Source organism: Furipterus horrens, unplaced genomic scaffold, assembly GCF_987537825.1.
Source record: "Furipterus horrens unplaced genomic scaffold, mFurHor1.1.pri manual_scaffold_12, whole genome shotgun sequence".
NCBI classification, from domain to species: Eukaryota; Metazoa; Chordata; class Mammalia; order Chiroptera; family Furipteridae; genus Furipterus; species Furipterus horrens.
Genome location: NW_028327182.1, coordinates 690,274 through 716,628, shown reverse-complemented (window position 1 = coordinate 716,628; position 26,355 = coordinate 690,274). Strand labels below are relative to the sequence as shown.

General features: G+C 63.4%; 2 protein-coding genes across 7 annotated transcripts in view; one reads left to right on the top strand and one right to left on the bottom strand.

The window, feature by feature from the left end:
- The first annotated feature begins 695 nt into the window (after window positions 1–695).
- FAM168B (family with sequence similarity 168 member B) lies at window positions 696–24,758 on the top strand. Of its 4 annotated transcripts, none has more exons than XM_090258881.1 (7): window positions 696–754; window positions 5,083–5,162; window positions 7,921–8,004; window positions 11,041–11,183; window positions 11,762–11,939; window positions 12,864–12,987; window positions 24,696–24,758. In XM_090258881.1, the coding sequence occupies exons 2-6, from the start codon at window positions 5,093–5,095 to the stop codon at window positions 12,974–12,976; spliced, it is 588 nt and encodes a 195-aa protein (XP_090115007.1). In that variant the 5' UTR covers window positions 696–754; window positions 5,083–5,092; the 3' UTR covers window positions 12,977–12,987; window positions 24,696–24,758. The 4 variants fall into 4 exon arrangements, with proteins under 4 accessions (XP_090115007.1, XP_090115004.1, XP_090115005.1 ...); XM_090258878.1 differs by lacking the exon at window positions 24,696–24,758 and adding an exon at window positions 13,357–13,422; XM_090258879.1 differs by lacking the exons at window positions 696–754; window positions 24,696–24,758 and adding exons at window positions 996–1,046; window positions 13,357–13,422.
- The window catches only part of ARHGEF4 (Rho guanine nucleotide exchange factor 4), a 33,237-nt gene continuing 24,018 nt past the window's right edge, over window positions 17,137–26,355 (bottom strand). For 2 of the 3 annotated variants that reach the window (XM_090258876.1, XM_090258877.1), the window contains 9 exons: window positions 24,130–24,309; window positions 23,213–23,389; window positions 22,953–23,132; window positions 21,732–21,964; window positions 21,305–21,434; window positions 19,937–20,068; window positions 19,039–19,282; window positions 18,391–18,468; window positions 17,830–18,003 (listed from right to left, as the gene is read on the bottom strand). In XM_090258876.1, the coding sequence (XP_090115002.1) occupies window positions 17,870–18,003; window positions 18,391–18,468; window positions 19,039–19,282; window positions 19,937–20,068; window positions 21,305–21,434; window positions 21,732–21,964; window positions 22,953–23,132; window positions 23,213–23,389; window positions 24,130–24,309 (1,488 nt within the window). In that variant the 3' untranslated portion in view covers window positions 17,830–17,869. Of the gene's footprint in view, window positions 17,326–17,829; window positions 18,004–18,390; window positions 18,469–19,038; window positions 19,283–19,936; window positions 20,069–21,304; window positions 21,435–21,731; window positions 21,965–22,952; window positions 23,133–23,212; window positions 23,390–24,129; window positions 24,310–26,355 lie in introns of those variants that run through there. The other variant, XM_090258875.1, reaches the window with a different exon arrangement.

Here is a 26,355-nt window from a genome sequence, read left to right as displayed (position 1 = left end):
TTTTCAATTTAACTGCTTGTTAATGAATTCTCTTATTTTTGTTTACTGCTTCAGGTAATCCCACCTGCGTGGCACTCGGTGCGTGAAGACACTGCGTCTTGGGGCTTGTCGTTCCCGCGGCATTTCCTGCTATCCTGGCAGATTCAAGTGATTAAAAACCCGCACTGGAAGTTGCGCGACACACTGTATATTGGGGTAAAATTCTGTCGGAGCCGTGGCAAGCAAGCAGGATACCGAGGAGAAAAGGGAACGAAAGGTCGTACGTGTAGAACGTACTCGTGTATGTTTTAAAGACTGAATTTATTTGCGGGGGGAAGAGGAAGAAAAGGAAGGAAACATCCACGGGTTGCCTCCCCCGACTGGGGACAAAACGCAACCCAGGCTCGAGCCCTGAGCGGGGTGGGACCGGCCCCCTTCGCTTTGCAGCGCCGCGCGGCCCCAGCCTCGCCATCCGAGGCCTCTCGAGCGCGGACGGGAGCGCGCACGCCGCCCCCCCAGCCCGGAAGAGACCGTCGGGGACGTGCGGCGCGCTCCGGCCGGAAGTGAGGTCGGAGACCGTGGCTGCGCAGCTTTGGCAGGGATCGCGGACTGCGGGAGGCGGGCCAGGGGAGGCGGCGGCGGCGGGGACTCGGCGGCTCAGCCCCCGCGTCGCAGCAGGCCTCCGCGGCGCTCGCCCCTCGCGTAGCTCCAGCGCCCAAGCCACCCCGGGCCGGCGGGCGCGGGCCGCCCAGGCTCAGGCCGCCGGTGCGGCGCGGTGAGTGCGGGCGGGGCGGGGCGCGGCCGCCCGGCCGGAAGTGCGGCGCTTTGTGCGGCCGGCCTGGGGCGGCACCAAGGTCGAGCCCTGCTCGGCGCCGCGGGGAGGGGCCGCTGCGCCAGGTCCCGCAGGGCGGGCAGGGCCGGGCGGGGCTGGGACGGGGCCTTGGGCCCAGAGCGGGCGGCGGGCAGGTGCGGAGCCGGCGCTGCGGGCCTCTGCGGTCGGAGCGAGAGCGGATCAGAGGAATGGACGAAAATCGGGGAAGCAGCGGGTTGCGGTTCCTGTAACTCAGGTTCAGGTTCTTACGCTTTTGATGATCTGACGTGCGGGCGGTCCGCTTCGCCCACCCGCACAGTAAGCCTGGCAGACACTTCGCGTTCGCCCTGCCGCGGGAAGGGCCTTAATGTTCCTTAGAAAGGACGTTCCGGGGCCCAGTCGGGGCAGCTTTGCCCGAGGGAGGTGCAGCTCTGTCTCGCTTGCAGCGTGCGTGAGTGTGCGTGAGTGTTTAGTCAAAGGCAGGCGTAACGGCATCCTGGGGCGTTGTCGCGTGCGAGGCATTTTTTGACAGATTTTTTATGACAACCCTGATGCAGTTACCATCCTGATTCATTCCTTTCGCAAGGAACTTCTTACAATGCAGACGTTTGCCTGGTTCCCACTCCTTAAGTTTCCTGGTCATCCTTGTGTGCGTAACTCGAGGTTGCTTTCCCAAATAGTAGATGGAAAACTAGATGAAAAGTTTTTGTGTTGGGCTGTACTAGGGGCACGTTTTTAAACTTCGGAAAGTGTAGATGTAGGGGAATATTTTTGCAGTGAGTCAAGAATTGAACAATTCGAAGCTTTTCTTCCCCCACTGATTGAAGGGGCTTTGATGCATATTGTGAAATTGGGTTGTTTTGTTTTGTTTTGGTCTAAGCTAAGTGGGCTTGCAAGAAACATTTGCATATCTCACTTAGGCTTAGTCTTGCCGTGAAACTAAGGCCTGGTACAGGTTCCCAAAGGCGTTTTTATTTATGGATTTATTGTTACTTTATATTTATTGTTGACGCTGTTGGAGATGTTCCCATTTTCCCCTTTTGGCCCACCTCCACACAGCCCCTCCCCTTCTGGCCGTGGCCACACCTTGTCTGTGTCCTTGGGTCACTCGTGTAGGTTCTTTGGCTGACCCCCTTACCTTCTCTCATCCAGTCCCCTCCCCTCTGACAGCTGTCAGTTGCAGCCTGCTTCTTGGGGCTCCAGTGGGTGCTTTTGTGCAGCAGTAGCTAGAGTGCCCAGCAGGGAAGGGGGCGCCCCCTCTTCCTGCCCTCTGCCCCCTGCCCCTCAGCACAATGGGAGGACTCGGCAGCATATGCGGGGCACTGCCCCCCACCTGCTGCCATGCTACTTGCTGGGTGGTTCTGCTCTGCAGCTTCCTGTCAGCTCAGTGCCACCATGAGGTTGGACACCAGTAATGCCAGCACTGTGAGTTTTCACATGTCGGGACAGCGAGCAGTGTAGGCCAGAGAAGTAGAGGATTAGAATGGAAAAGAATCGTAAGTGCCCTTAAAATATATTTTAACTTGTTCCAGGTTCTGTAGTTGAAAGAGAAGTTTTTGCCAGACTTGTGTGAGCGGCTTCTTGTCCTGGGTCAGGTGAGAACAATTGTAAGACACAATGCGTGGGTTCCAGCCTGTACTGTCAGTGCAGAAGCACACGGCTTTCTCCCGGTACCTCGCAAACCTTGGGGAGCTTTGTCCTGTTGGTCTCGATGGTACATCCCTGAGAATTTCCTACACTGATGGTGTGAAAGGGTGTTGCATCTTGTATATCGGTATCTCAGAGGTAGAATTTAAGCCCCTTGAGGTTAGTTTTGTTGATAGGAGATACTAATGTGTAAGGCCTTTAAAACTGTACAGTTACTGTTTTGTGTGGGAACCCTACCTGGGTCACAGCGCGATTCGAGCCTGGAGGAAACAGCGCCGTGATGGGTCTGAAATGTGCATTCCCTCTTGACAGTGGGTCGGCTTTCAGATAGAGGGCTGGGTGCTGTCATCTTCGTTAAAGGTGACTTCGGGGTTTTCCTTTGGGGGCAGGTATCACACACTCATAGGGACTCAGACAGGTGAGTCATTCTAAATGGGAGACTTAAAGAAACCTGACAGCCTCTGGATGCAGCCGTGGAATCGGAGTCCTTGGTCCATACCGACCCAGTCAGACTGGGAGGTGGGGGTCCCTGAGTGGCCAATGGTGCTGGAATCCGAGGCAGAGCAGTGATGATGGATTTTTTTTCCTTTTTTCATTACGCAGATTTAAAAGCCTAACAATACAGTAGCATCTCCATGCCACAGTTGTTAGCACTTAGCTGTAGTTTCCCTTTTACTCAGAAATATTTTAAATTGTAGGCATCGTGTCATTTCTTTTTAATGATTTTACTTGTCTATTTTCAGAGCGAGGGGAAGGGAGGGAGAAAGAAGGAGAGAAACATCACTGTGTGGTTGCCTCTTGCGCTGCCCCAGCTGGGGGCCCAGCCCGCAGCCCAGGCCTGTGCCCTGACCAGGAATAGAACCGGCTCCCAGCCCCCTGAGCCGCACCAGTCAGGGCTCAGTGGGCTAGTTTCCGGGCTCTTAGGCGCTCTGCCCTGTCTCACTGTTGCTCGCGTCTGGTCTCGCAGACCTCCGCTGCCGAACACAGCAGCCTTCGCCCCCAGGGAGCCGCTGAATTGGCACTCCGACCAGAAAGCAGCTCCTGAGCCGTGCAGGCCGCGGCTGCGGCTTCAGTGGCCCTTAGTGGCTGCTGTGTGCGGAGCGAGCAGGCGTCTCCATCTTCACAGACAGGTCTGCAGGGTGAACACGCTCAGTCGGTCCTGCGCGCTTGTTCTGTGCTTTTCTGTCCGGTCTCCTTCAGGGACCTGCACTGTGCAGTGCGTCACCCCAGGCTGCGTGTGAGTAGATTTAAATTAAAACTAAAAAATCAGGTCTTACACGGGCCACCTTTGGTGCCCGGGAGTCCTTTTCATGAGCCAGGAGCGACCGCTGTACTGGCTGGCACGGATCCAGACCTAGCTCTTAGCTCTGGTTGTGGACGTCATGGCAAACTTGGCATCTGCCTTTGGTTTAGAAGATTAAAAAATAGACAGTTATCCAGATAGGGAATGTGCCAGTCACTGTGTCCCCAGTTTCTTCCTAGTTTAGGTTAGAACTTGTCACAAAGGCTAAAGATGGGACTGAGTGTATTTTTTTAACTCAGGTGAGCTGAAAACTCAAAGTGGTTCATTTTGCATTTTGTCTTTGTAACGGAATGTGATGTCTGCACTTCTGAGGGGCGTGTGGTTTTTTAGTAAGTCGGCAAGTAGCTGCACCTGTCTGGTGCCGGCGCCGCCCGCAGGGGCTGCGTGCCAGTGCGGGGCCGATGGGAGGCTGAGCGAGCCAGCGCACGCGTGCGTGCGTGTGTCCTTCAGGTGGGCCATGCTTCTTAGAGCAGGTTCAGGGTCACGGGGAAACCGAGCAGAAAGGACCGAGTTCCGGTGCACGCTGTCTGGTGCCCACTGCTTGGCCCGTGCGGTCGTTCCTGTCCAGCGTGAGGCTGCTGTGACGGTCACCACCACGCACATTAGTGGCCACCTGCTGGACAAGGGCGCTCGCGCTTCCAGAGCACATGGGTGGTGACGCTCGGGGGCTCACTGGAATCGGGGTGGTCCTTTCTGTGGGGGAGCGGGGGCAGCCAGGATGGCAGCCATGCGGGCTCTTGAGCCGTTTAGGGGAAAAGGGGGTGGACGACAGGCCCTGAGTGACGAAGAGAGTGCTGGACTGTCGCCAGTTCGTCTCTTTAGAAAACGTCTGGATGTTCAACGAGTTATTTAAGAAATAGAGAAAATTACACAAGAAATACCAAACGCAACCCCTCCAGAGACAATTACTGTGTGTTTTTGTTTCCTCCCAGACTTCTTTCTTTCTTTCTCATTTTAAAGGTTTATTCTCATGGGCGGGGAGGGTGGAGAGACAGACAGACAGACACATCTGTTGGTTGCCTCCCGTACACTCCCCGACCTGGGATTGAACCCGCAACCCCAGCACACGCCATGACTGGGAGGGATTCCATCCTGCAACCTTTCTGGTGCAGGATGCCCCGAGCCCCCGACCAGGGCGAGGACCCTTTCCTTTTTCCCCTTGGCTCCTGCTGGGCTAGCGTTCCCAGTGCCTTGGTGGTCCCATTGGGACTTGGCTGTTGCTGTCCTGGTCCTGGTCGCCAGAAGGAGAGCAAGGGCTCCTGCTGCCTGCTCTGTTAAGTCTGATGCTGGAGAGAAGCCTGGAAACGGTGGTGGTTGACTAAATCACTCTCTTTCCTTTCAGTTCTGGAGTCATGAATCCAGTTTACAGCCCTGGCTCCTCGGGGGTCCCCTATGCAAACGCGAAAGGGACCGGTTACCCAGGTGAGCGAGTTGCCCTCATACTGAGCTCTGAGCATCTGGTAAGTGTCCGCGTCACTTGGCGCACTTGGCGTGGGCAGACCCCGCTCAGAGCGCCTTAGACGAGAGGGGAAGGTGCTGGCGTGCGGACTGGAAAAGGAAAAGCTCTGGGGGCTCGAGGGCCCCATCACTCTGCCCTGCGCTTGGCAGGCGCCCCCGTGGTCTGTTCCCAGCGGCCCCTGGCTGGCAGCGCTGTCTCGGCTCTGCAAGGAAGCCAGGGCGGCTTCTCTCTTCAGCCTGTGCTTTGATGGCCTGAGCTTCCCTCCCAGGCCTGGGGGACGTCTGCGGATGGATCTGGATCTGAGCATGTTCCCACCCTCGCTCGAGTCAGCCAGGCGCACGTGGGCTGGGAGGGAGGGCGGAGCCATGTTGGAGGGAATAGGAGCTGGTGGGTCAAGAATGGCAAGAATTGTCCTGATGGGTGACCTTGAACTTCACAATGAATAATTATTTGGAATGTTACAGTTTCGTTTTGGGTTTTGATAATGTGGTGAAAGAGATAACTTTAAAATCCTATTGATTAGAGAAAAAACCTAGAAAATTGAATAAAACAATAAAAAATAACACGTAGCAACTCGGAAGACATAAGAGAAACATCTGCAGGTGCAGGTGAAGGTGATGTGGCTGTGGGAGGCGGCCAGCACCGTGTTCACCTCCTGTGTGTTTCTGGCGGACACTTGTCGTGGGGCTCAGGGCCCTCACTGAGGTCTGTGAAGACCCCTTTTCCTGGTGAGGTCCTGTTGGCAGGTTCCTGGGACTGGTGGGGGGTGTCCTGTGGCCCGCAGTGCTCTGCCTACGCCCCGAGCGTCTGGCTGTACTGGGTGCCACTTTTTCTCGGCTCCTTGAAGGTGTGACTGTCAGGTCTCCTGCCTTCTGTCCGGGTTGTGTCTGTTTCTCTGAAGTTGGCATGTTTTTCCTCCACGAGCCCCGCTATCTCACGTCAGTCCCCCACTGCTTCTAAAACACCTTGGTCTCACCCTGGCTGGTGGGGCTCGGTGGCTTGGGCGTCACCCTGCAAACAGAAAGGTCGCCAGTGCAATCCTGGGTCGGGGCACAGGCCCGGGCTGCTGGTTGTCCCCTTTGGGGGCTCATGAGAGGCAAGAGATGGAGGTTTCTTCCTCTCTCTTTCTCCAAAAATAAATAAAATCTCCTTTAAAAAGACCTTTGTTTCTTCTATGGTACAACTGGGTGTGATTTTCTTCCTCTCGCTTAGTGTTCACCAAGCTCCTCAACTCTCGTGGGCCGACTCCCTCCAGCAGCAGCAGCAGCAGCTCCTCAGATGCTTTCTCTGCCCCTTTCCCTCTCCTGGAATTCCGTTCTCACAGACGCAAGGCCATTCCACAGCCTCACGTCTCCATCCTTTCTCGTGCTCCCGTTGTGCTGTGTGTGAGCTTGAACGTGGCTCTTTCCTTCTGGCCAGCTTTTAGTTTGGCAGTTCGGCCCATTAAATCGAGTTTTTCATGTATTCTGTCCTCGGTCTTCTCCAGCGCATCAGCCACGGCTGCTTTAAAGACCTCGCTCTGGCTGCAGCCTCTGGACTCCTGTGGGCCCGTTTCTGTCCCAGTTCATCCTTGTCTGCAGCCTTGGGGGTCCCCCTCTTGGCTGCCTGGCGGTGCTGCCCCAGAAGGGCCGCCGCGCGGTCTTCCTTCGTGAGGCATGTGGCCCGTTGCCGGGTCCTCTTTCCGGCCTTACTGAGGAACGACTGAGATCGGCCAGTGTTAAAGGGCATTGGTGAGGATGTGATGTGTGCACACGTGGGGAAGTGATGGCTGCTGGGACCTCCGTGCCATCCCATAGGCTCAGAGTTGAGGGGCGCCCACATTCAGGCCGCCTCGCGCCCCCAGGTTGCACAGCCGCCAGCCCACACTGATGTCATGCTTCTGACCAGTCCCCTGGTGAGGAAGCAGAAGGGCCGAGACCTCAGCGCCCCCCCCAACGCAGCGGGAGCTCTGGGGCAAGGGCCGCCGTGTGGGGGGGTCGTCCTGCAGCCACACTGGCCCCGGAAGGTGGTCCTCACGGCGGGACCACAGGTGCCTCGGGAACAGATGTGCAGCCGGTCCCTTGGCCTGTCAGCTGCATGCATTCCGGGGACCATTCACGTCCGTCCACAGCGGTCGCTCGGCCCTTTCCTGTCCTGTACACAGCACTGCCCAGAGCCGTACCTACTGTCTCACGTGCTGTCTCTCTGTCCCCACACACTGCCAGTGGCTGTGGCACCGCTTTAGGAAGTGTCCTCGCGTGCACCAGTGAAGGTCAAGCTGCCGTCTGGGGCCGTGACGTTGGCTCTTCCCCGGTTGCGTCCGTGGTCCCAGTAGAGACTTGGGTGCACTGTGCTCTCGGCGCTCTGACTCTGGCTGATAAAACATGATGGGTTGGAACCTACACTCAGACTGCCGAGTGTTGGGGTTTCTGACTTACGCTTGCCTGTGGTGGGGGTAGTTTCATGGGGGTTTTGCCCTCACTCGGTGTTGGCCGAATGCTCTCCGCTGCAGCGAGTTCTGAGCGCTCACTGGTAGGCAGGGACGCCTGGGCAGGGTTGTGGTCGTCCCAGTTAGGAGGGAAGGAGGCCCCGGAGACGCCCTGCTCAGCCTCCACAGCTCTGCTGGGCTCCTGCGTTGGTCTGCAGTTCCGATGGAGAGGGCGCAGCGACGGGCTCCGGGGACCCCGCGTGAGGTCCTGGCAGCCCCGGTGGTGACGCAGGCTGTTCTGTGTTTTTCTGCAGCTGGGTTCCCCATGGGTTACGCCGCAGCAGCTCCGGCCTACTCCCCCAGTGTGTACCCCGGAGCCAGCCCGGCCTTCCAGACAGGTAAGCAGGGGTGCGGGCTGGGCGGCGGGCGACTTCGTCCATGCAACTGGGAGAATGGGGCGTGGGGGGGGAGTGAGAAGAGTGGCTGCAGAATTGGGGTGTGGGGTCAACGTGTGGGTTCATAAGCCTGATCCCCTTAATCAGGGCAGTGAGGGCTCTAGGTCCTGCCATCCTGAAGTCCTTCTGCAGCCCTGGCCTCCGTTCTGAGCACGGGCTGTGGCAGGGGCCTTGCGCTGCCAGGCGTGTGCTACCAGGTGGGATTTCCACGTTGCTAACGTTTTAGGTACTACTTTTTAGACTATTTTAGGACTTTGTTTATAGTTTTAAAAGAAACTCATTTCCTACGTGAGTTTTCTATTAGTTTTCAAAGTCTTACTTTCTTGTTTGGTTGTTTTGCTTTATTGTTGTTATTCTTGTTTCTAAAAGTGCTGTTTTCTGTGCATGAGAACCTTTTTACATTTCAGAAATCGGTGATGAAATTGAAGCTGGTTTATTGAGTGGGATTTTCCTCTGTGGGCCGCACTCTGCCATTGGCCCATCTCAGGCTTCGCTCCCCGAGACGGGGCTCTGGGTCCCCCTGCTGTGCCCATCCTCCCTCCCGTGTCTCCCTGTTCACTGCACCCGACTCTCCGTCCGGCTGCGGCTCCCTCCCAGCGGCTTTCGTGTGCGCTCTCCTCCCGGAACCGGAGCCCCTGCTGCTTTGCACGCGTCTCGAGCTCTCAGCAGCTCTCTTGTTGTCTGAGGGACACACGTGCTGTAGCCTGCACAGCGTGGTGGCCTGGGACCTAACTGCCACCCTCTCGGTGGAAAGGGGGCGCGTCTCCCACCCACAGCAGTTCTCTGCTGCCCCCCTCCAGGGAGTCGCGGAGTTGTTGTCTCTCGTCCTGGATGGGTATTTTCTAAAATTCCCTGCCCGCGAATCCTGTGGGATGTATGGGTTTTGGAGAGGAGGTGGCTCCTTTCAGCACAGGTATTTTGACAAGTGTGTATCTGTGGTTTAGTCTTCCCTTTTATCCATAGTTTGCTTCTCCGTTTGCTAGGGGATGGACAGTTGGATGTTTACAGCTTCTGGCTGTTACAGGTGCAGCTGCTGTGACATTTGTGCGCACGTCTGTGGACAGCGCTTCCGTTTTCCTGAGGGAGCAGTGAAGCCAGTGTGTGCTCAGCTCTGTGCGGGGCAGCCACCTCTCCCCACTGGGTGCTGGTCCTGCTCTGCGCCCCACCGCAGTGCGCGCCCCGCCTCACCTCCCGCTCGGCTCTTGGCACGTTCCCGCTATTTAACCTGAGCCATCCCAGTGTGGGGACGGCTCGTCGTGTTTTTTACGATTAGCAAAGACCGCGCCTCGGACGGCCCACCGGGGCTGTGCAGACGCCACTGCGTAGAGCTTCTCTGTCCTTCAGATTCGCGCTCCTCTGGGCACTGATGGCGCTGAGGACCTCTCCGTGCGCTCCGTTGCCGTTTGTGTGTCTTTGGTTAAGTGTGTGCGTACATCTTCTCGTGCTTTTTCTGGAGATTCCTCTTGTTCCCTCGTTGGCAACCTGTGTGTGTCTCCGTTTTGACAGCCACCCTGCGTGTGTTTCCATGTACGAGGTGGGTCTGCTGTGACTCCTGGTGTTGGCCAAGCGGCCTTACGTGTAGCAGGTGTCCTGTGGGTCTGTGGCTCAGTCTCTCTGGTCACCTGAGCCAGGTGCTCCGGGAGGTCCTTTGCGTGGGCCGTGGGCCCTCCTTGTTGCAGTTGAGCCTGGGTTGCTCTTGGCACCTCAGCGCATGGATCGATTCTCAGCCACGTGGCCATGAGGCTGGGCCAGAGCCGCCGTGCTGTGCAGAGACAGCCCCCTGGAGTGGGAGCTCGGAGCCGACTGGGGGCGCTGCGATCCCAGCTGCAGGGTGTGTAGGTTCCAGGGCCACTTGGGAGGGGCTGTGGTGCAGGCCAAGGTCAGCCACTGCCTGTGACCAGCCCAGGGCGGCCTGTAAACGCTGCAAGGGGACCCGTGACTGGTCGCTGCCGCCAGCACTGGGCCTGGGGCTGCGTGTTTTCGAGGTTCAGCCAGGCTGCAGCATCTGCCAGCGGCCGTCTGGGGGCCTCTGTGCTGGGCCCTTCAGCTCCCGCGGGACTGCTGGGCGGAAGGTTTCTGGCTGCCTGAGGTTCTCTCTGGTATGTGGCAGCACCTGAGGGGCCTCTCGTGCCAGCCTGGGGTCACTGAGCAGGGGTACGGGCACGTGGAGGCCGGGCGCTGCCTGTTAGAGGGGTGTCGGGGAAGCCACTGGCAGCAGCTTGGGCAGGCCTGCGTGCGGGGCGGGGTGAGCAGTACAAGCCGGTTGATGGGGACGCTGACATGGTGCCCGCCCGCCTGCTTTTGATTGGGGGTGCGGTGCTCAGCAGAGGGACGGAGGCCTCTACCCGCACTTCTGTCCAGGAGAACGCTGCCGCCCCAGCCCTCACCATGAGCTGGACGCTTCAGTCCCTGCCCGTGGGCCGCCGGTGCCTCCCGTCTGCTGCCCTGTGCGCAGGCCCCTGACGAGAACTGCCCGGACTCCAGCCTCCGTCTCCCCCAGCCTCAACCTGCACCGGGTTCTGCCGCCAGAAGTTACGGGGACTCTTCGCAGCCCTGGGACCCCTCGCTCCTCAGGGCGCCTGTGCAGCTGAGCGCTCCCGCCCGGGGTTCACCTGCCGCACGTGGGCGTGGGGCCAGCGGGCTCCACATCCGCACCCCTCTTGCCGGGCTCGACATGGCTTCTCGCTCGGGGCCGCAGTTGCAGGCCCCCGTTCAGGGGGGTCCCAGGCTCGTGTCTTTCCGTCCCATGCCGAGAGGGGACGTTGCGGGACTCGACGTGTGCTTTCCATGCCGCTCCTGTGCCATCAGGACAGGCGTCCCTGGGGTTTTTGTGAGGGAACTGCCCACGGCCTTGTCTCGTTCCTTATTCCTTCTGTTCGACGGCCCGCGCCCTGCCCGCGTTCCATGCCTGAGGCCTGAGGGGTGGGGCCGGCCGGGCGGGTCAGGGCCTGTGGTGAGACCCCGGCCCCTCTGTCGCAGGCTACAGCCCCAGCACGCCGTACAAGGTGTCCTGTTCGCCCGCCAGCGGGGCCGTGCCGCCCTACTCCTCCTCCCCCAACCCCTACCAGGCCGCCGTGTACCCCGTGCGGAGCGCCTACCCGCAGCAGAGCCCCTACGCCCAGGTAGGCCCCGCCCCGCGGGCTGCGTGCGTGCGTGCGTGCTGTGTCCGTGGGGGCCCCGCCCCGCGGGCTGCGTGCGGGCGTGCTGCGTCCCTGGGGGCCCCGCCCCGCGGGCTGCATGCGTGCTGCGTCCCTGGGGGCCCCGCCCCGCGGGCTGCGTGCCTGCTGCGTCCCTGGGGGCCCCGCCCCGCGGGCTGCATGCCTGCTGCGTCCCTGGGGGCCCCGCCCCGCGGGCTGCGTGCGGGCGTGCTGCGTCCCTGGGGGCCCAGCCCCGCGGGCTGCATGCGTGCTGCGTCCCTGGGGGCCCCACCCCGCGGGCTGCGTGCGGGCGTGCGTGCTTTGTCCCTGGGGGCCCCCGCTCCGCCGGCTGCATGCGTGCTGCGTCCCTGGGGGCCCCACACCGCGGGCTGCGTGCGTGCATGCGTGCTGCGTCCCTGGGGGCCCCGCTCCGCGGGCTGCATGCGTGCTGCGTCCCTGGGGGCCCCACCCCGCGGGCTGCGTGCGGGCGTGCGTGCTGCGTCCCTGGGGGCCCCGCCCCGCGGGGGGCCTGCTGCAGGCGTCTCTCGTCTCTCCCCCCGCAGCAAGGCTCCTTCTACACCCAGCCCCTGTACGCGGCGCCCCCGCACGTCATCCACCACACCACCGTGGTGCAGCCCAACGGGGTGCCGGCGGCTGTGTACCCCGCGCCCATCCCCGCTCCGCGAGGCAGCGGCGTCGCCATGGGCATGGTGGCCGGGACCACGATGGCCATGTCTGCAGGTGAGTTTCCCGCGGCCTGGTCCCTGGCGCAGGAGGGCGGGGCGGGGCCGGCCCACGGCCGCTCGGGCCCTGGGCCCTGGTCTCCGGTCTCCGCGCGTCCGCTCCTGTGGACAGCGTGCGCTTCCGGGAAGGAGCAGCATCTCCCTTCCTCCCTTCGGGGGGAGCGTCTGGCAGGGCCGGGGCACACGTGCGCTTGGTGGCCCATGGCTGGGGTTTTTTTTTAATGTTCGTTCTTCTGCTATTTATACGTTCCTTGAATGTAAGAGAATCGCGCCAGAGGGAAGGGGTTTCGGCTCTGCGTCCTGTTTGCTTTTCCTGCGCTCAGCTCCGAGGGCGGGGCACCGAGGCACAGGTGGGCCCTGGCGGGGGGCGCGGGGCGGGTGCAGAGGTGCCGGGCGAGGCCGCTCCGTGGGAGCCGGCGCTTGTGCGTCACCCGCTCGGATGCCGGCTCCCTTTTCTTCGGGTTCAGGGGAAAACATGTTCGATGCGCTCGGAAGCGTAGGTGGTTTGGAGCCTTCCTCCCTCGCTCTCTTCCCCGTCAAGAAGCTGCCCATCCTGCCCGTCTGGATGGCGCCCCTCGCCCCTGCACACCTCCCTCCCGCACCCCGCCCCTGGCCCCTCTGCGCTCCGTCTGTCCCGTGGCTGCTCCGAGGCCCTCAGGTCTCACGTCCTGTGCCGGCACTTTTCACTTCCCACGATGCCCTCGCGGTTCCCAGGTGTTGTAACACGTGGCACAGCTCCTTTTGTGAGACTGAACGACACTTATCTGTCGCTTATCGTTTCATCCGCAAAAATACCGGCACATCCTTGCCTGAAGGTGTCCCCAAATGCATCACCCGCACAGGCTCCCTGGACTCGCCCCTGTCGGGGGCCTGGAACCTGCGTGGGGTCCTGCCCCTGCACAGACGCTGCTCTTCTTTCCAGGTACCCTGCTGACTGCCCACTCCCCAACGCCCGTCGCACCGCACCCCGTCACCGTGCCCACGTACCGGGGCCCAGGCACGCCCACCTACAGCTACGTGCCCCCCCAGTGGTGATCGCCGTGGACGTAAGTGACTGCGGGGCCTGGGCTGGCGCGTGACTGAAGTGCCTTTTTTCCCGTGGCGGAGGCAGGTCTCCCGCCATGTAAGCACTCGTGAGAAAAGCCTCCCTGGTGTGTGATCCAAGGGCAGGTTTGTTCTCGGGGCTCCACAAAGGAGGTAGAAGGAGGAACCGTGGAGTCACTGCTGTGCATGCTGCACACTGGTCCCCGCCCACTGCACCCCTCATTGGGCCCGTGGTGTCCAGGCGCACCTGGGGTCTGCGTCCGCGGGGTCTGGAGTAGGGGCTCTGCCCTGCTGCCCTTCCCGGTCCCTGAGGGTCTCACCCTCCTCAAGTGGGGGGCGCCCTGTGACCGCGTCTCCCCGCCGCCCCCCAGGTGGAGGACGGAGCCGGCGTCGCGCCTCAGTGTTCCGCAGCTCGTGCTGCAGGCCTCGCCCTCCAGCCAGGACCCGCCTTCCACTCCCAACACGACGCGCTGCTGAGAGCTGCGGCCGGCCCTGCGGCGTCGCTCCGACTCCCGGGGTGGGTCTCGCAGCAGATCCTGTGTGGGGGCTGCCTGGCACCCTTCCAGCTAACTAACGATACAAAAGGAGTACTCACGTATTCTGAAGTCATATCCAGTTGAATGCATGTTCAACACGCACACACACACGCGCTTGCTCACACTGCCTGCGGTGACTGGCGCCTCGGGGCCTCGCCGTCGTCAGCTCACAGCCAGTGTCTTCACGGAGCATCTGGAATCCCTGAGGTGGCCCTTCGGCCTGTAGGGGTGCGGCTACCAGCTGGACATGGGACAGTGGCGTCTGCCGTCGGCATCTCTCAACTGGCTGCCCTGGCACAGCTGCGGGGACCGAGTGTGGGGGGCAGGAAGCCGTCGGGGGCAGGGCACCATGGACCTTCTTAACACGACCGTGGAAGATGGGGCCTGTGTGGCCAGGACGTCTGGGGACGCACGGCATCGCGTCTGGTGGCAGAGCGGCGGCCCCTGGGCTGCTGTGCCGTCCCTGCAGCTCTGCAGACACACGCCGTGCGGTGCGAGGTGAAGGGAGGCGCCCGGAGTGGAGGGAGTGACTCCTGGGCACAGGCAGGGCAGACCCGGGGGGGGGGGGGGGCGGGCGGGCGCTCCGTCCAGCTGAGAATCCTTTCCCGTCTGTCAGCTGAAAACACGTGGTGGTTACTGTTCTCCCCCCACGGAGACAGGCCAGGACTTCTGCCGTGTTATGGAGAAAGCTACACGTGGGAACCACGGAAAGGGAACAGCTTGATCTGGGCGGCCGCTCGCTGTGCAGGAGAGGGCCGTGCGCTCTGGGTCTGTGGCCGGCGGGGACTCGCCCTCTGCGGCGGGTGAGGGGGCGCAAGGACAGGGCACGGCCGTTCCGCACCTGCAGGTGTGGGTGGCGGGGCCACGCAGCCCCGGACGTCTGCCTGCCGGGGCTCCTTGGGGAAGGAGTTTGTTTGACACGAATGTTGTACAGAAGAACTCGAGGATTTGGTTTTTTTGTTGGTGTTTTTTGTTTTATTTTGTTGCCCAGACAGGCCCTGCTTGTGTTGATGGGAGTGAGTCTGTTCTCTGATAGTCAGGGAGTGGTGGGCAGGCGGGGTTGGGGTGAGGGCTCCCCTTCCTGCATCTCTGTCCCAGGCCAGGGCTCCAGCCAGATTGGGCGGGGGACACCTCACCCCCAAGCCTTTGGTAAACTTATTTTTTATAGTAAGTATTCTTTGTAATGTTTTTTTCACATTTTATAAGATGTTTAGGGATATTTTTGCATGAATCATTGTAAAGAAAAGATTCCTTGTTCTCAGTGTCTGTAACCTAGTGTGTTTACTGATCAGTACTTTCAGTTGCCTCAGGAGCACTTAGCCCGTGTGCGTGCCCACATGTGTGCACTTCTCAGCCTCTGTGTGATGATTTCCTCCGTGGGGTGGGCAGTCTGGGAGATCAGAGGGTTCCAGGGGCGGAACCAACCAAGTGACACGGAGCTCCGTCCCTGCAGTTCAGTGCAGCAGAGGGAGACATGGCTTTAGAGCAGAGCGGGCGCGCGCGCACCCCACATATGCCTGCCTGCGAGGGCCTGGGGGCTTGGGCAGGGCCCCGACACGTCTGGGGTTCTGCTCCAGCCTCGCCCCCCAGCCCTTCCGCTGGCATCCACTGGGCTGAGGCTCCCCCGGGCACTGCTGTGTCGGGAGCCTGCCTCCCGGTGTGAGGCTGGCGGGCCCACGCTCGGGTGGGGGTGGGGCAGGGCTCCCCTGGCTGGAAGTGGGGCTGCCACAGCGTCCCAGGTGGTGGTACCTGGCAGCATTTTTAATTCCTTCTAGTGACATTAAGAGAAGTCCTATTACAAACTTGTATAATTTGATATCCCAAGCACAATAGTGGAACATTTAAAGAGATTTTGGTTGTTCCTGTATGTGACATTCCTCATCTGAGAGCCGTCAGCCGCCGAGATAGGCATGTGAGGGCCTGGTTCCCCTCAGCGTGGATGTGGGGGACACCTAGTGTCCGCCCTGTTTTGCTTCCCAGCCTCCCCTGAAAGGCAGCAGGTCCGTGTCTGCTGGCTCTGGGCTGGGGGCGGAGGGGTGCAGGCAGGGTGCGAGGGGCCAGCAGCCTTGGGGACGGGCAGAGGCGCCTCCAGAACCTCACTGTCCCTCATTGGGCCTTTTCAGAACAGCCCGTCGGCCTGCTGGCTTGCCGGCTGCTCTTGGAGGAACGTTGCTGGCGTGCAGCGCCATCGCCCTGTTTAGGGGCGACTGAGGTCCTGAGCCTCTGCCCTCACCAGGTGGGGGCATCCTGACTCCCATAATGAGGGCACCTGGCGTCGGCTAACAGCCGGAGGGTTGGCCGCAGGGGTTTCTGGGAGGGTGGCAGACACAGCATCAGGAGGGGTGGTTTGCTCGGAGAAGACAGTGAGCCCATCCCGTAGACACACTGTTCCTGGGACCAGTTAGGCCACCACCCGACCCGGGCACCCATCACTGTGGTCTCAGCACTGCCCAGGAAGGACGGACACTCACTGTCTGAGCTTCCAGGGGGTGCAGGGGCGGGGGAAGGGCGGTGGTCTGCAGGGGGGCAACTTGTGGTGCTTTTCTGATGCTCTCAGAGGCGGAGTGTGGTGGGCTTAGGGGACAGGCAGCCTGTTCAGCTCAGTCACATCTCGTGTGTCCTTCATATCCCTGTCCCTGAGCTTCCTGACGGGGCAGCACACACAAGCCAGGAGGCTGCAGGTGTCTGGTTTCTTTGGGGGGTGGGGTTGTAGGCGGGTCCCCCACAGTGTGGAGGTGGACCTTGCTCCCCACCCTCCTCAAGAGCTGGCGACCTGCAGCATCTGCAGGAGCCCTGGGTGCACATGGGCCCCAGGGACAGGAGCAGAGCACAGGCACACACCACTGTCCAGGCCGAGGGAGCAGTGCGCAGTGGTGTCCCCCAGCCTCTGGGTGTCAGAGAGGCCAGGGGGCTCGCGGCCCCTGCTGCAGGGACGGGCGAGGAAGTGGTTCCTGTAACATTTTTAGGTGACTTTTAAATACCTTTTTATGCTATTCTCTTGGTACATTTTTAAGCTTAAGTCTGCATCGTCTTCCAGCGTTACGGGAACCGGCCCCTGCGCTGAGCGCGGGCGGCGCCCCCCCCCCCCCCCCCACCAGCCGGTCCCAGTCCGTGTCGGCTCATCCCGGCTAATTCTGTGCGCGCCGACGAGTAGATGAGCCCCGAGGTGAAACTGTCCGCGCACACTGACTGTGACGGGTCTGGCGTTGGCACTGCAGTATTCAATAAAGGTGGACTGCGTTGCACGTTGGGGTTCTGTCCTTCCTCTTGTGGACTTAAGGGGGGTGCCTGGCGGGGGGTGGTGTCGTTTCTCTGGAGTTAGGAAATCCGGGGGTTCCGGGCAGGAGCCCTGGGCTCTGTTGCCCTTAGTGGGAACAGGAGGGAAGCCCCCCGTGCCTCTCGTCTCATCCGGGGGGAGGCGTTTGCTTCCCGCAGAAAGGTTACAGACCACCTGTCCCCCAGACACACATGCCACACACCCTTGAGAGCAAGCCCTCCCCCTTCCGCCCCACCCATGGCTTTCCCAGTTGCCCTGGGGCCCCTCCCACCTCTGGGTGCTGCTGGGGCAGAGAGACGAGGGACAGGAGAACCACAAAATGAGGGCTGCAGCCAGGCTGTTTTCCAGTTTCTTTATGAAATTAAAGGTCGTTTCTGGTTGGGGAAGGTCGAGGAGTGCAGGTGACCGGGCGCTGCCGCCGAGTCCCGGGGGCAGAGGGGCTGGCGCTGCGCGTGGGGCCCTGGGGCTCCGTCTCGTGGCTTCTCGTGCCCCTGCGTGTAAGGCCACCTTCCTGGTCACAGTGCTTTCTGTCCGTTGTGAGAGAAACAAACGAGCCAGGTTCTGGATTGGGTGCACAGCCACCTGGGACGCTGGGACGGTGCTCGCTGCCGACCGGAAGCGCATTGCAGGGAAGAGGACGGCAGCAGCCGCAAGTCTGGAGAGGAACTGGGAGGCCAGGCGGGCAGGCTCCCCGGTCCCTCCGCCCAGGGGTGCCACTGCCACACGCCCAGCCTTCCAGGTGGCGAAGGCGGAGGCCTCCTGCCCGGAGCAGGAGCAGGAGCAGGAGCAGGGGTGCAAGGCCAGAGCAGAGGGTTGGAGGGGTCCGTCCTCACACACGTCCACCCGGCGGGGCGTCCTGCACCAGGGCTCCTGCCCCTCCGGCTGGCTTCAGTGCGCCCCTAGGTGGGCCCGAGCCCAGCACACCCTGGAGGCAGGAGCCGCTCCCTCGCGCAGCCCCGCTCACTCCCAGTGCGCACAGCAGGCGGAGGCGGCCAGGGCCCGGGCTGGGGGGAGGCTGGAGGCAGCTGGCAGAGCGGGTCCAGGCAGTGCAGCTGGGGCGGGGGCGCAGGCTCACTTGCGGAAGGGCGCCAGCCGGCTGATGTTGTGCCAGAAGGTGGACGGCTTCCGCTTGGGCTCCGCCAGCACCAGGAGCTGCGGCTGGGGCGGGCTGCTGGGCAGTGCCAGGTAGTAGGGCCGGCCGCGGGCTGGGCGGGGAGAGGCAGGGCTTACCTGCGTGCCTCGGAGCCAGGGGCCGGGGCAGTGGGGAGAGGCCTGTCCTGAGGTGCTGCGTGCAAGCGACCCCCCGGTAGGGAACGTAGGGACCGTCTGTGTGGGGCTGGGGAGGCCCACGGGCCCCGGCCGCCTCCCTGGGGCCTGCGGGGAGGATGGCGAGGGGCCTGGGGCGGCGGTGGGGGTGGGTGGCTGCCACGGGGCAGTGAGCGCTGCTGGGGTGGCTCCGCAGGAACCTCAGCTGCGCACTGGCGTTGTTTCAGCACCTGGACCTTCATCATCAACCTTGGGGGACAAACCCCTGCGGGGGGCGGGGGGTAACTGGGTGCAGGTGCGGTCATGACTGGGGCGAGGCTGCTCACCTTTGGGCTTCCCAGCCGCCTGCAGCTTGCTGGCCTTCAGCATGGCCTGCTGCCGCTGCTGCTCTGTGATGGAGAAGCCTGGGCAGGGGATGACACGATGAGGCGCCTGCTGCCCTGGCCCAGCGCCCCTCCCCCCAGGTCCCCAGCCTGTGCTTCCTGGCCTGGTACTGTCCCTGGGCACCCCGCCCACCTCGCCGCCTCCGGACCGTCCTGCTCAGCTGCGGGCCTTGGCCCCAGGCAGCACAGCCCCTCCGGGTGCCCCTCAGGCCCTCCCCACACCCTCACCCGCCTTGTCCTTCACCGGGCCCCCCACACGGCCAGGCCGAGTCCAAGGGTGAGGGCACAGCACAGGAGGGGGGGCAGTGTGGGGGGTGGGACAGGTTTCTGCAGGCCAGTCCCCCCTTGGCGTCAGCATCTCCCGGGACTTGTGCTGGAAAGGGGCTCCCCCACATCCCTGCCCCTGAGCACATGCGTGTGCATGTGTGTGCGGAGTGGAAGCAGACCTATGCCCTGGGGCTGAAATTAAGGGATCACCCTGCAGCCTCCCGAAACCCTGAGGCCCTGGGGCTGCAGCACACTGGCCCATCACTGGCTGTCCTGACGGCCCCCCCGGGCAGCAAGGCGGCCGGGGCCGTGCGGCGCGCACACCTGTCTCCTGGTCCAGCCGCACCTGCTCCCTCTCCCGGGCGAAGGCCTGCAGCCAGCGCTGCTTCTGCTCGGGCTTCCTGGCGCTCAGCAGGCAGCTCTCGCCCGTGGCGCCGCAGCGCAGGCGGAAGGCGTGCTTCACGCCCCCGTGCAGGCCCCGGTCCTTGCCGTCCTCCACGTCCTCCACCACCAGGCCGCCCAGGGCCACGCGGCCCTTGTAGCACAGCACGTCCCGGCGGAGGAGGTCCTGCAAAGACACCGTCTGTGGCTGGCCGGCCAGCCGCCTGGCAGCCCCCGTCCCCGAGGCCCTGCCTCGCCCTCCACCCTGTAACTGGGAGCGCTGGTGGGCCTCCCCCCGCCCCGGGCGCCCCCGAGGGCAGAGCCGCAGCCGTGCCAGACCCCGAGGAGCAGCCTCCTCCGGCTGGGTCGCTGGCAGGCCTGGGCCCCTGCACTTCTGTGGGGAGGCAGCCGGGCTGCAGGGATGGGCCAGGGCCCAGACCACACAGCACACAGGAGCCCGGGGACACCTGGGTCATGCTGGGCCCGAGGGCTCCCAGACAGGCCACACGGGCTACGTTTGGGAAGAGGAGTGAGTAGCCATACGGAAGAGGCTGGAGCAGAGAGCATCCCGGGGTGGGGCGGGGACACCGAGGTCTGTTCAGAGAGAGGAGCTGGCTGGGCTTGGAGGTGGGGGGGGGGGGGTATGTTCTCAACAGCACTGGCCCTGGTCAGGCTGGGGGGGCCACCCTCACCCCGGCCCAAAGGGCGACCAGAGAAGGGCCGGCCGTACTCAGGACCCCAGGGACAAAGCACCCCGTGTGGGGCTTCTCTCTGGGCAGCTGCGTCCAGACGTCGGCCCCCTGCTCTGCACGGCCGCCCAGCAGGGGCAGCGCCGCAGTACCTTCTTGCAGTAGATGAGCTGGTGGTCGAAGAGAAAGAACATCCTCTGCTGGCTCTTGGCCTGTGGCTGATTGACCAGCGTCAGCTCCCCGGAGTGGATGAGTTCAGAGCTGCGGACCAGGAGGTCTTCCCCCTGGGGGACCCAAGGAGAGGCAGCGCTCAGGGCCCCCACCCTGCAGCCGAGAGGGGGCCCCCTCTGCTGGGCTCCACTCCCTGCGTCCATCATTTGGGGTCTGCTCCCCACCGGCCAGGTTGCCTGGGTTCCCCACCAGGTGGCCAGGGTTTGCAGGGAGCAGCAGGCCGGGGGACAGTGAGGAGAAAAAAGGTGGTTTGAGTTGTCTCTGCAAAACTGGGCCCCCCAGCCAGTGGCATGGGCCGTGAGGCACGGTGGGTCCCCACTGAGGCGTCAGTGACACAGCACCCCAACGTGGAGGCTGCAGGCTGAGAAAGGTGCGCCATGTTTCACTGGCAGTGTTTCTGCTGATTATGTGGTGAAATGGTATTTCAGATGTCACCGAAGTAAAACATCAATGTTGGCTTCACCTGTCTCTTTCCCTTCTGTAAGACGGCTACTAGAGCACAGACAATTCCCCGTGTGGCTCACGGGGGGCCCGGGATGGACGGCAGCCCTAGAGGAGAGCCAGGCGTGGCTGAAGGCCACCACCGAGGCTGGCCTTGGGGGGTGTCTCGTAGGAGACCCAGTTCTTCCCACTAAGTGTGGTTTGTGTCTGAAGTCCCACGTCAGACTTTGAGCTCCCAGGGGACTTACAGCCCCTTCCAGGCTCCTCCTGGGAGTGAGTGGGTTGGGGTCCTTAGGGCTGGCTTTCGTCCAGGAAGGCGAAAAACAACAAAACCAATAGGGTTTCTAATTTCATATTTCCAGGGCAGGGCCCAGGAGTCTGCACTTTATACCATTTTATGGCTGCTGAGTGGGGGTGGAGGGACGGGACGGGAATGCCACCCTTAGCTGAAGCCTCTGTGCAGCCTCAGAGTGTGACGTTGGCCGGCCGGAGAAACGGAGCGGGAGGCTCTGACTGGCTCCTGCTGACACTCTGGGCGGCCTGAGCCCTCCCCTTGGGCGTCCCTGATCATGGGGGTCTGGCTTGCCCCAGTGGCAGCCGCCTTGGGGAGCAGCATCGCACTGAGCTCCTGCGGCCGCGCTGCACCAGTCGGCCCCCACGCCCTCCCACACTCTCCTCCGGCCCACTGGGCGGCAGGGGCGGCCAGTGCTCAGGTGTCTCATCTGGGCCCCAATCGGCTTCCCTGCCCCCGGCTGGTGGGCCAGCCCCAGCCCCTCCCGCACTTCTCAGGAGCGAGTAGATGTGAAGGCCAGAGGCCAGGCCGCGGCACTCCTGGAGCGGGGCCTCACCTCCCAGTCCCCGATGGAGCTCTGCCACTGTGCAATCTTGTCAATGTTCTCAAGCCTCCGCTTCCGCTCGTTGATGAGCCGGGCCACCTTCTTCATGGCGTCCAGGGCAGCTTCCACATCTTTGAAATCCCTGCAGCAGAACAGACGTGGGCGAGGGCCGCGAGGTGCAGAGAGAAGGGCGCAGAGCCTGCTGGGGCCCCACACGGAGCCGCTTCCCCTGAGCCGCGCCCCTGAGCCTGTCCACGCACACCCCCACCTCCTCCGTCCCTGCCACGCAGGGCAGACGTGTTCTCCCCTCGCACCAGCAACAGCCGGTGAGCGCAGGGAGGGTGCTCCTCGCTCTCAGCCAGCGCTTGCCACCGTGCCCTGCACGCGGGGAGGCCCCCCAGACCAGCCACCCTCCCTCCCGCCCTGGGCAGCCCCCCACCTGTGCTGGGGGTGCGTGTACTTGAGCAGCTCAGCCAGCTGCAGCGGGTACTGGCAGATCTTCTGCACGGGGGTCAGCAGGAAGCCGGCCAGCGAGATGTCGATCATGTGCCGCAGCAGCCGGCAGGCCTCGAAGAAGTAGGTGTACTTGCTCAGCCGGGCGAGCCGGGCCAGCTCCGCGCAGGCATTGGGATGGTTGTTGCAGTAGTCGGAGTAGATCTGGAAGTGTGCTTGCTGCGGGCACACGGGGCAGGGGCGGGTCAGGGGCGGTGGGGAGGGAGCAGCCCCCAGTTCCTGCGGGCTCTGCACTGGGGCCCGAGCTCGGCACTGACCAGCGCAGACCATGCTGAGTCACACCCGGGAGGCAAAGCACCTCTGCAGACGGCAGGGTGTGCCGCCCCACGCAGGGCTCTCGGCAGGTGCTCTGACTGGCACGCAGCCCAGTGCCTTTGGGGGGGATGAAGTCAGTGACGCTAACAAGGCGGGTCAGCCCAGTGTCCTGCTGCTCCCTCTCGGGGCCCTGCTGCCTTTTCTTTCTTTTAAAGCTTCCTCTAACTGGAGGCAGAGAGAAGCCAGGGCTGCCAGGCAGTGGGTGGCCTGTGACACCTGGGACTCAAGTGGGCAGGGGGTGATGGCTGTGCCCCACGGGCTGTGGCTGGGAAGGAGCCCCCATGGTTCCCAATGAGCTGTCCCAGGAGAAGGTCCAGCCTGCACCTTCCTTATTGGGCAGGACCAGGGCAGGGGGTGGGGGGGTGTCCATCTAACCCAGGCCAGGCCCGGGAAACCTGGCAACATGCCCGCTGGCGTTGGCCGCTGGGGGACGGGGGGAGCCCCGTAAATTACACCTGCGAGAAACCGCAGGCCTCACTGAGCAGAAAGCCACAGGGTGCTCAGCAGCCAGCCAGCCTGTGCCCTCTGCTCTGGGCCAAAGAAATCGGGGATTGCCAGCCCCCTGCTCCAGGGAGACTTCTCTGATGTGATTTGTCCCCCAAGAACCAGCAACAATTATAAACAGTGTGGAAGGGTGAAGGCCTTTGGGCAGGTGAGGGAGTGGGACCTAGAAGCTTCCGGGGAAAAGAGGAGGTGGTTGCCTGGCCTTATCCCGCTGGGTGGCTCCGAAGCAGCAGGTGGGCTGGGCAGGGCGAGGGGGACATGCACAGGTGGGCAGCTGGGCTGGGGCTGGGGGTGGCAGGTGGGCCAGAGGTGGGCGGGGCAGGCTCACGTGCTCCAGGAAGCAGGCGCCCAGCTCGCTCAGGTGCGGGCGCTCCCGGTTGACCCGCTGCTCCAGCGCCTGCACGAAGGCCGCATGGCACCGGTAGATGTCCTCGATGTTGCCGAAGATGGTGCGCAGCTGCTCCTCGCTGAACATGTCGGCGCGCCTGCGGCACTGCCTGATGTAGCCCTGGGGACAGGGTCGGGGTCAGGTCCCCGCCGCGCGCGCCCGCCTGCCTGCTACGTGCCTGCCAGCCCGTGCCCGCCCACCTCGCAGATGTCGCGCAGGTGCTTGATGTAGTCCCGCTCGGTGCTGAGGATCTCCTGGATGACGTTCGTGCGCATCTGGTCCCTGCTGCTGGGCGCGCCTGCCCCGCCGGCCTCCGCCCCGCTGGCCCCGGCCCGCAGCGCCTCGTCGTCCACGGGCTCGTCCTGGTTCACCCGCAGCTTCAGGGGAGACAGGCGGTCAGCGGCCCGCGGCCTGGGCTCCCCTCGCGCCACCCTGAGCGGCCGCGGTCCTCGTGTCCGGGACCATCCCTTTCGCAAGTGCCCTGCTCCGCTGCGCGCTCCCGCCGGGCCGGGCACAGGGCCGCGTCTGCAGCACTGGGCTCTCTGGGGACCCGAGGGAAGTGGCTGGTGACCAGCCTCCACGGCTTTCAGACCGCAACTGGGAAAGGCTTTAGGGAGACTGGGCCGCGGAGGCAACCAGCTGGAGCCCAGGGCCTGGGACTTCCTCTCCCACCGCCGGCCCCGGGGTGCCTTCGGTGGAGACAAGAAGCCCCTGAGAAGGGCCCTGGATCCCGCCCCGTGGACTGGGGGCCAAGGACCACTTGCCCACGACTCTAGGTCAGCTCCCAGGGCTGCTGCGAGCCTGTGCTGAGTGGACCAGGGGGGTGCCCAGGTGCCAGCTAAACAGAGTCGTTTGGGGCGCTGTGACAGGCAGCCTCCCCATGGCCAGACCTTGTGTCGGTCCCGTTCCTCTGCGGCTGCTGGGCCCCTGGAGGGAGCTGGGGACGGCCGCGCAGAGGAGGGAGCGGTGCCACAGCTGCGGCCGGGCCTTCCCAACCCCGCCTGCCCGCCCGCAGCCCCAAGGGGGCAGCGTGCCCAACGCCAGAGCAGCTCCAGGCTCGCGTTTCCGAGCAGCACCAGCGGCTCCTGTGGGCGTGGGGCCTCGAAACCGGCCGTACCCGCACGAAGCTCGCTGGGAACCAGCCCTCGCTGTCGGCCACACGGCCCCACCACCACTCCCTGCTGGTGGCGTCCATCACTTGGATGACATCCCCGGCTTTGAAGCCCAGTTCCTGGTCGTCCATGGTGACGTGGTCCCAGAGTGCCTCTGCGAAGACCACGCTGCCATCACTGATGAGCTGAGGAGAGAGCCAGGGACAGACCGGTCGGGGGGGGCAGGGCTGCGGGGCCTCACGGGGCAGATGCCCCTGCCCTCTGCGCCCCCCGCCCCCTCACTGCTGGGCCCAGGCGGAGGAAGTGGCACTGCCACACCTAGCACAGCCCCTGCACTGTCCCTCCCAGGTGGCTTCTGCCTGATGGAACCAGGCCAGACGTCTTCCCTGACCCTTCCCAGGTTTCTTCAAATGGTCCTGAGCTGGGCCCCTCCGTGGGTGCCCCCCAGCTCTGCACAGGTGGGCCCTGCATACCAGGACAAAAGGCCTCCTTCCAGGCCCTCTCTGCCACAGTTGCCTGGACCCCATGAAGCATGACTGGCCCTAATTGTTTTATGGGCTTCTTGCCTCAGGATGAGAAAATCACTGGAAGCTCCCTGAAGGCACAGAGGCTCCAGGAAGTTGCAAAACAAGACATACCAGACCCAAGGAGGACCCTGCACCCAAAGATAACATCCGAGAAGCTGCAGCCTCTGCAAGACCAGTGGAAACATCCTGCTCTACCACCTCCCCCACCACCTCCCCCGTGGCCCAGTCAGAGCTCAAAGCCCCGCCCCTCAGCGGGGCCACCTCCGCAAGCAGCCCCTTCCCTCTCTTGGGAAAGGAAAGTAAAAACGCGCTCTGCACTGTCTTCTCTTGGTGAATTCTTTCACAGCCTTCGGTGCTGACCCCCTAACACTGCGCAGATGTGGGGACAGGCACGGGTGCACTGTGTCTCAGGTGCAGGTGCCAAGAAGCCAGGTGGACCCCGCAGGCCCGGGGGAGGATCAGGCTCACTCTGGCCTGCCAGCGGGGAGCAGACGCCAGCTCTGATTTGGGGTGTTTATGTGGCGCAGGTAAGGGGCTACCCTAGGTGAAGTGCTAGTTCAAGACTCAGACAAGCAGGGGCGGGACCCCCACCCCGTGCGCCTGAGACCGTGGCAGGCCCAGGGAGCCAGGCTCTGCCTCGGAGCGCCCCCTGATGCCCGCCCACCCCCACCCCCACTGTGCCCCGTCTGGTGGAGGATTGCAATGCAACCTGGGAACACAGCTCCCCTGCACTGGAACAGCGGGCTGGAGACTGGAGAGAGCCACCTGCAGTGGGGGGTCGGGCGGGGGGGGGGCACGCTAAGCGAGACCACGTATCTTGAGACCAAAAATGGGGAAAGTCGGTATCATGTGCAGAAGAGCCCGCTCGTCTTCCACAGACTCACTTAAGCGCGCACAGAAATGCAGGGCCCATGCGCAGCTGTCACACACCCACAGCAGCCGAGGCCGCAGCAGCATCCGCATCCCCAGGCGCCCATAGAGATGCGCCATTTTAGTGACAAGCACGCGCGTGCACTACAGCAACAGAGGGAAGGACCCGTGCCCACGGGTCACCACGCCCCCGAGTCTCCCGTGCCCATGCGGGCAGGGAAGGGCCGCCCCGGGCGGAGCGGTGCAAGCTGCAGGGCTCTGGGGGCCAGGGCCACCGAGTCGGGAGCGGGCGGACCGCGCCGGGCGGGGCTGGAGGGGGAGCCGCGGCGGCGCCACTCACCCGGCGGGGCCCGGGCGCCTGGCCCCGGCGCTCGGCGCTCAGCGGAAGGCCAGCAGGAAGGCCAGCACGACGTTGACGAGGACCAGGAGCGCCAGCACGGCGAAGACCACCACGCGCTGGGCGCCGGGCGGCAGGTTGCAGCGCAGCACCGCGCGCAGGGCGCTCCCGGGGGCCGCGGGGCGATGCCGGGCCTGCGGGACCCTGGCCATGGCGCGGGGCCGCCGCTCGGCGCCGCAGATCCTGCAGCGCAGGGACACGAGCAGGGCCAGGAGCGCCGGAGGGGGCGGAGCCGCCGTGCGCCCGGGCGGTTTCTTCCGCGCAGCCGGCACGTGCGCGCCAGGGCCCCTAGCCCGAGACGGCACCGAGGCAGGCGGTCCGGTGGGCATGTCATGGGGGCCCAGGCGAGCGCAGGGCTCTGACCTCGGAGACTCCGCCGGAGGCCCCGGGCGCCCGGACGGCCAGGCGCACGGAGGGGGCTCTCGGGCGCCGCGGGG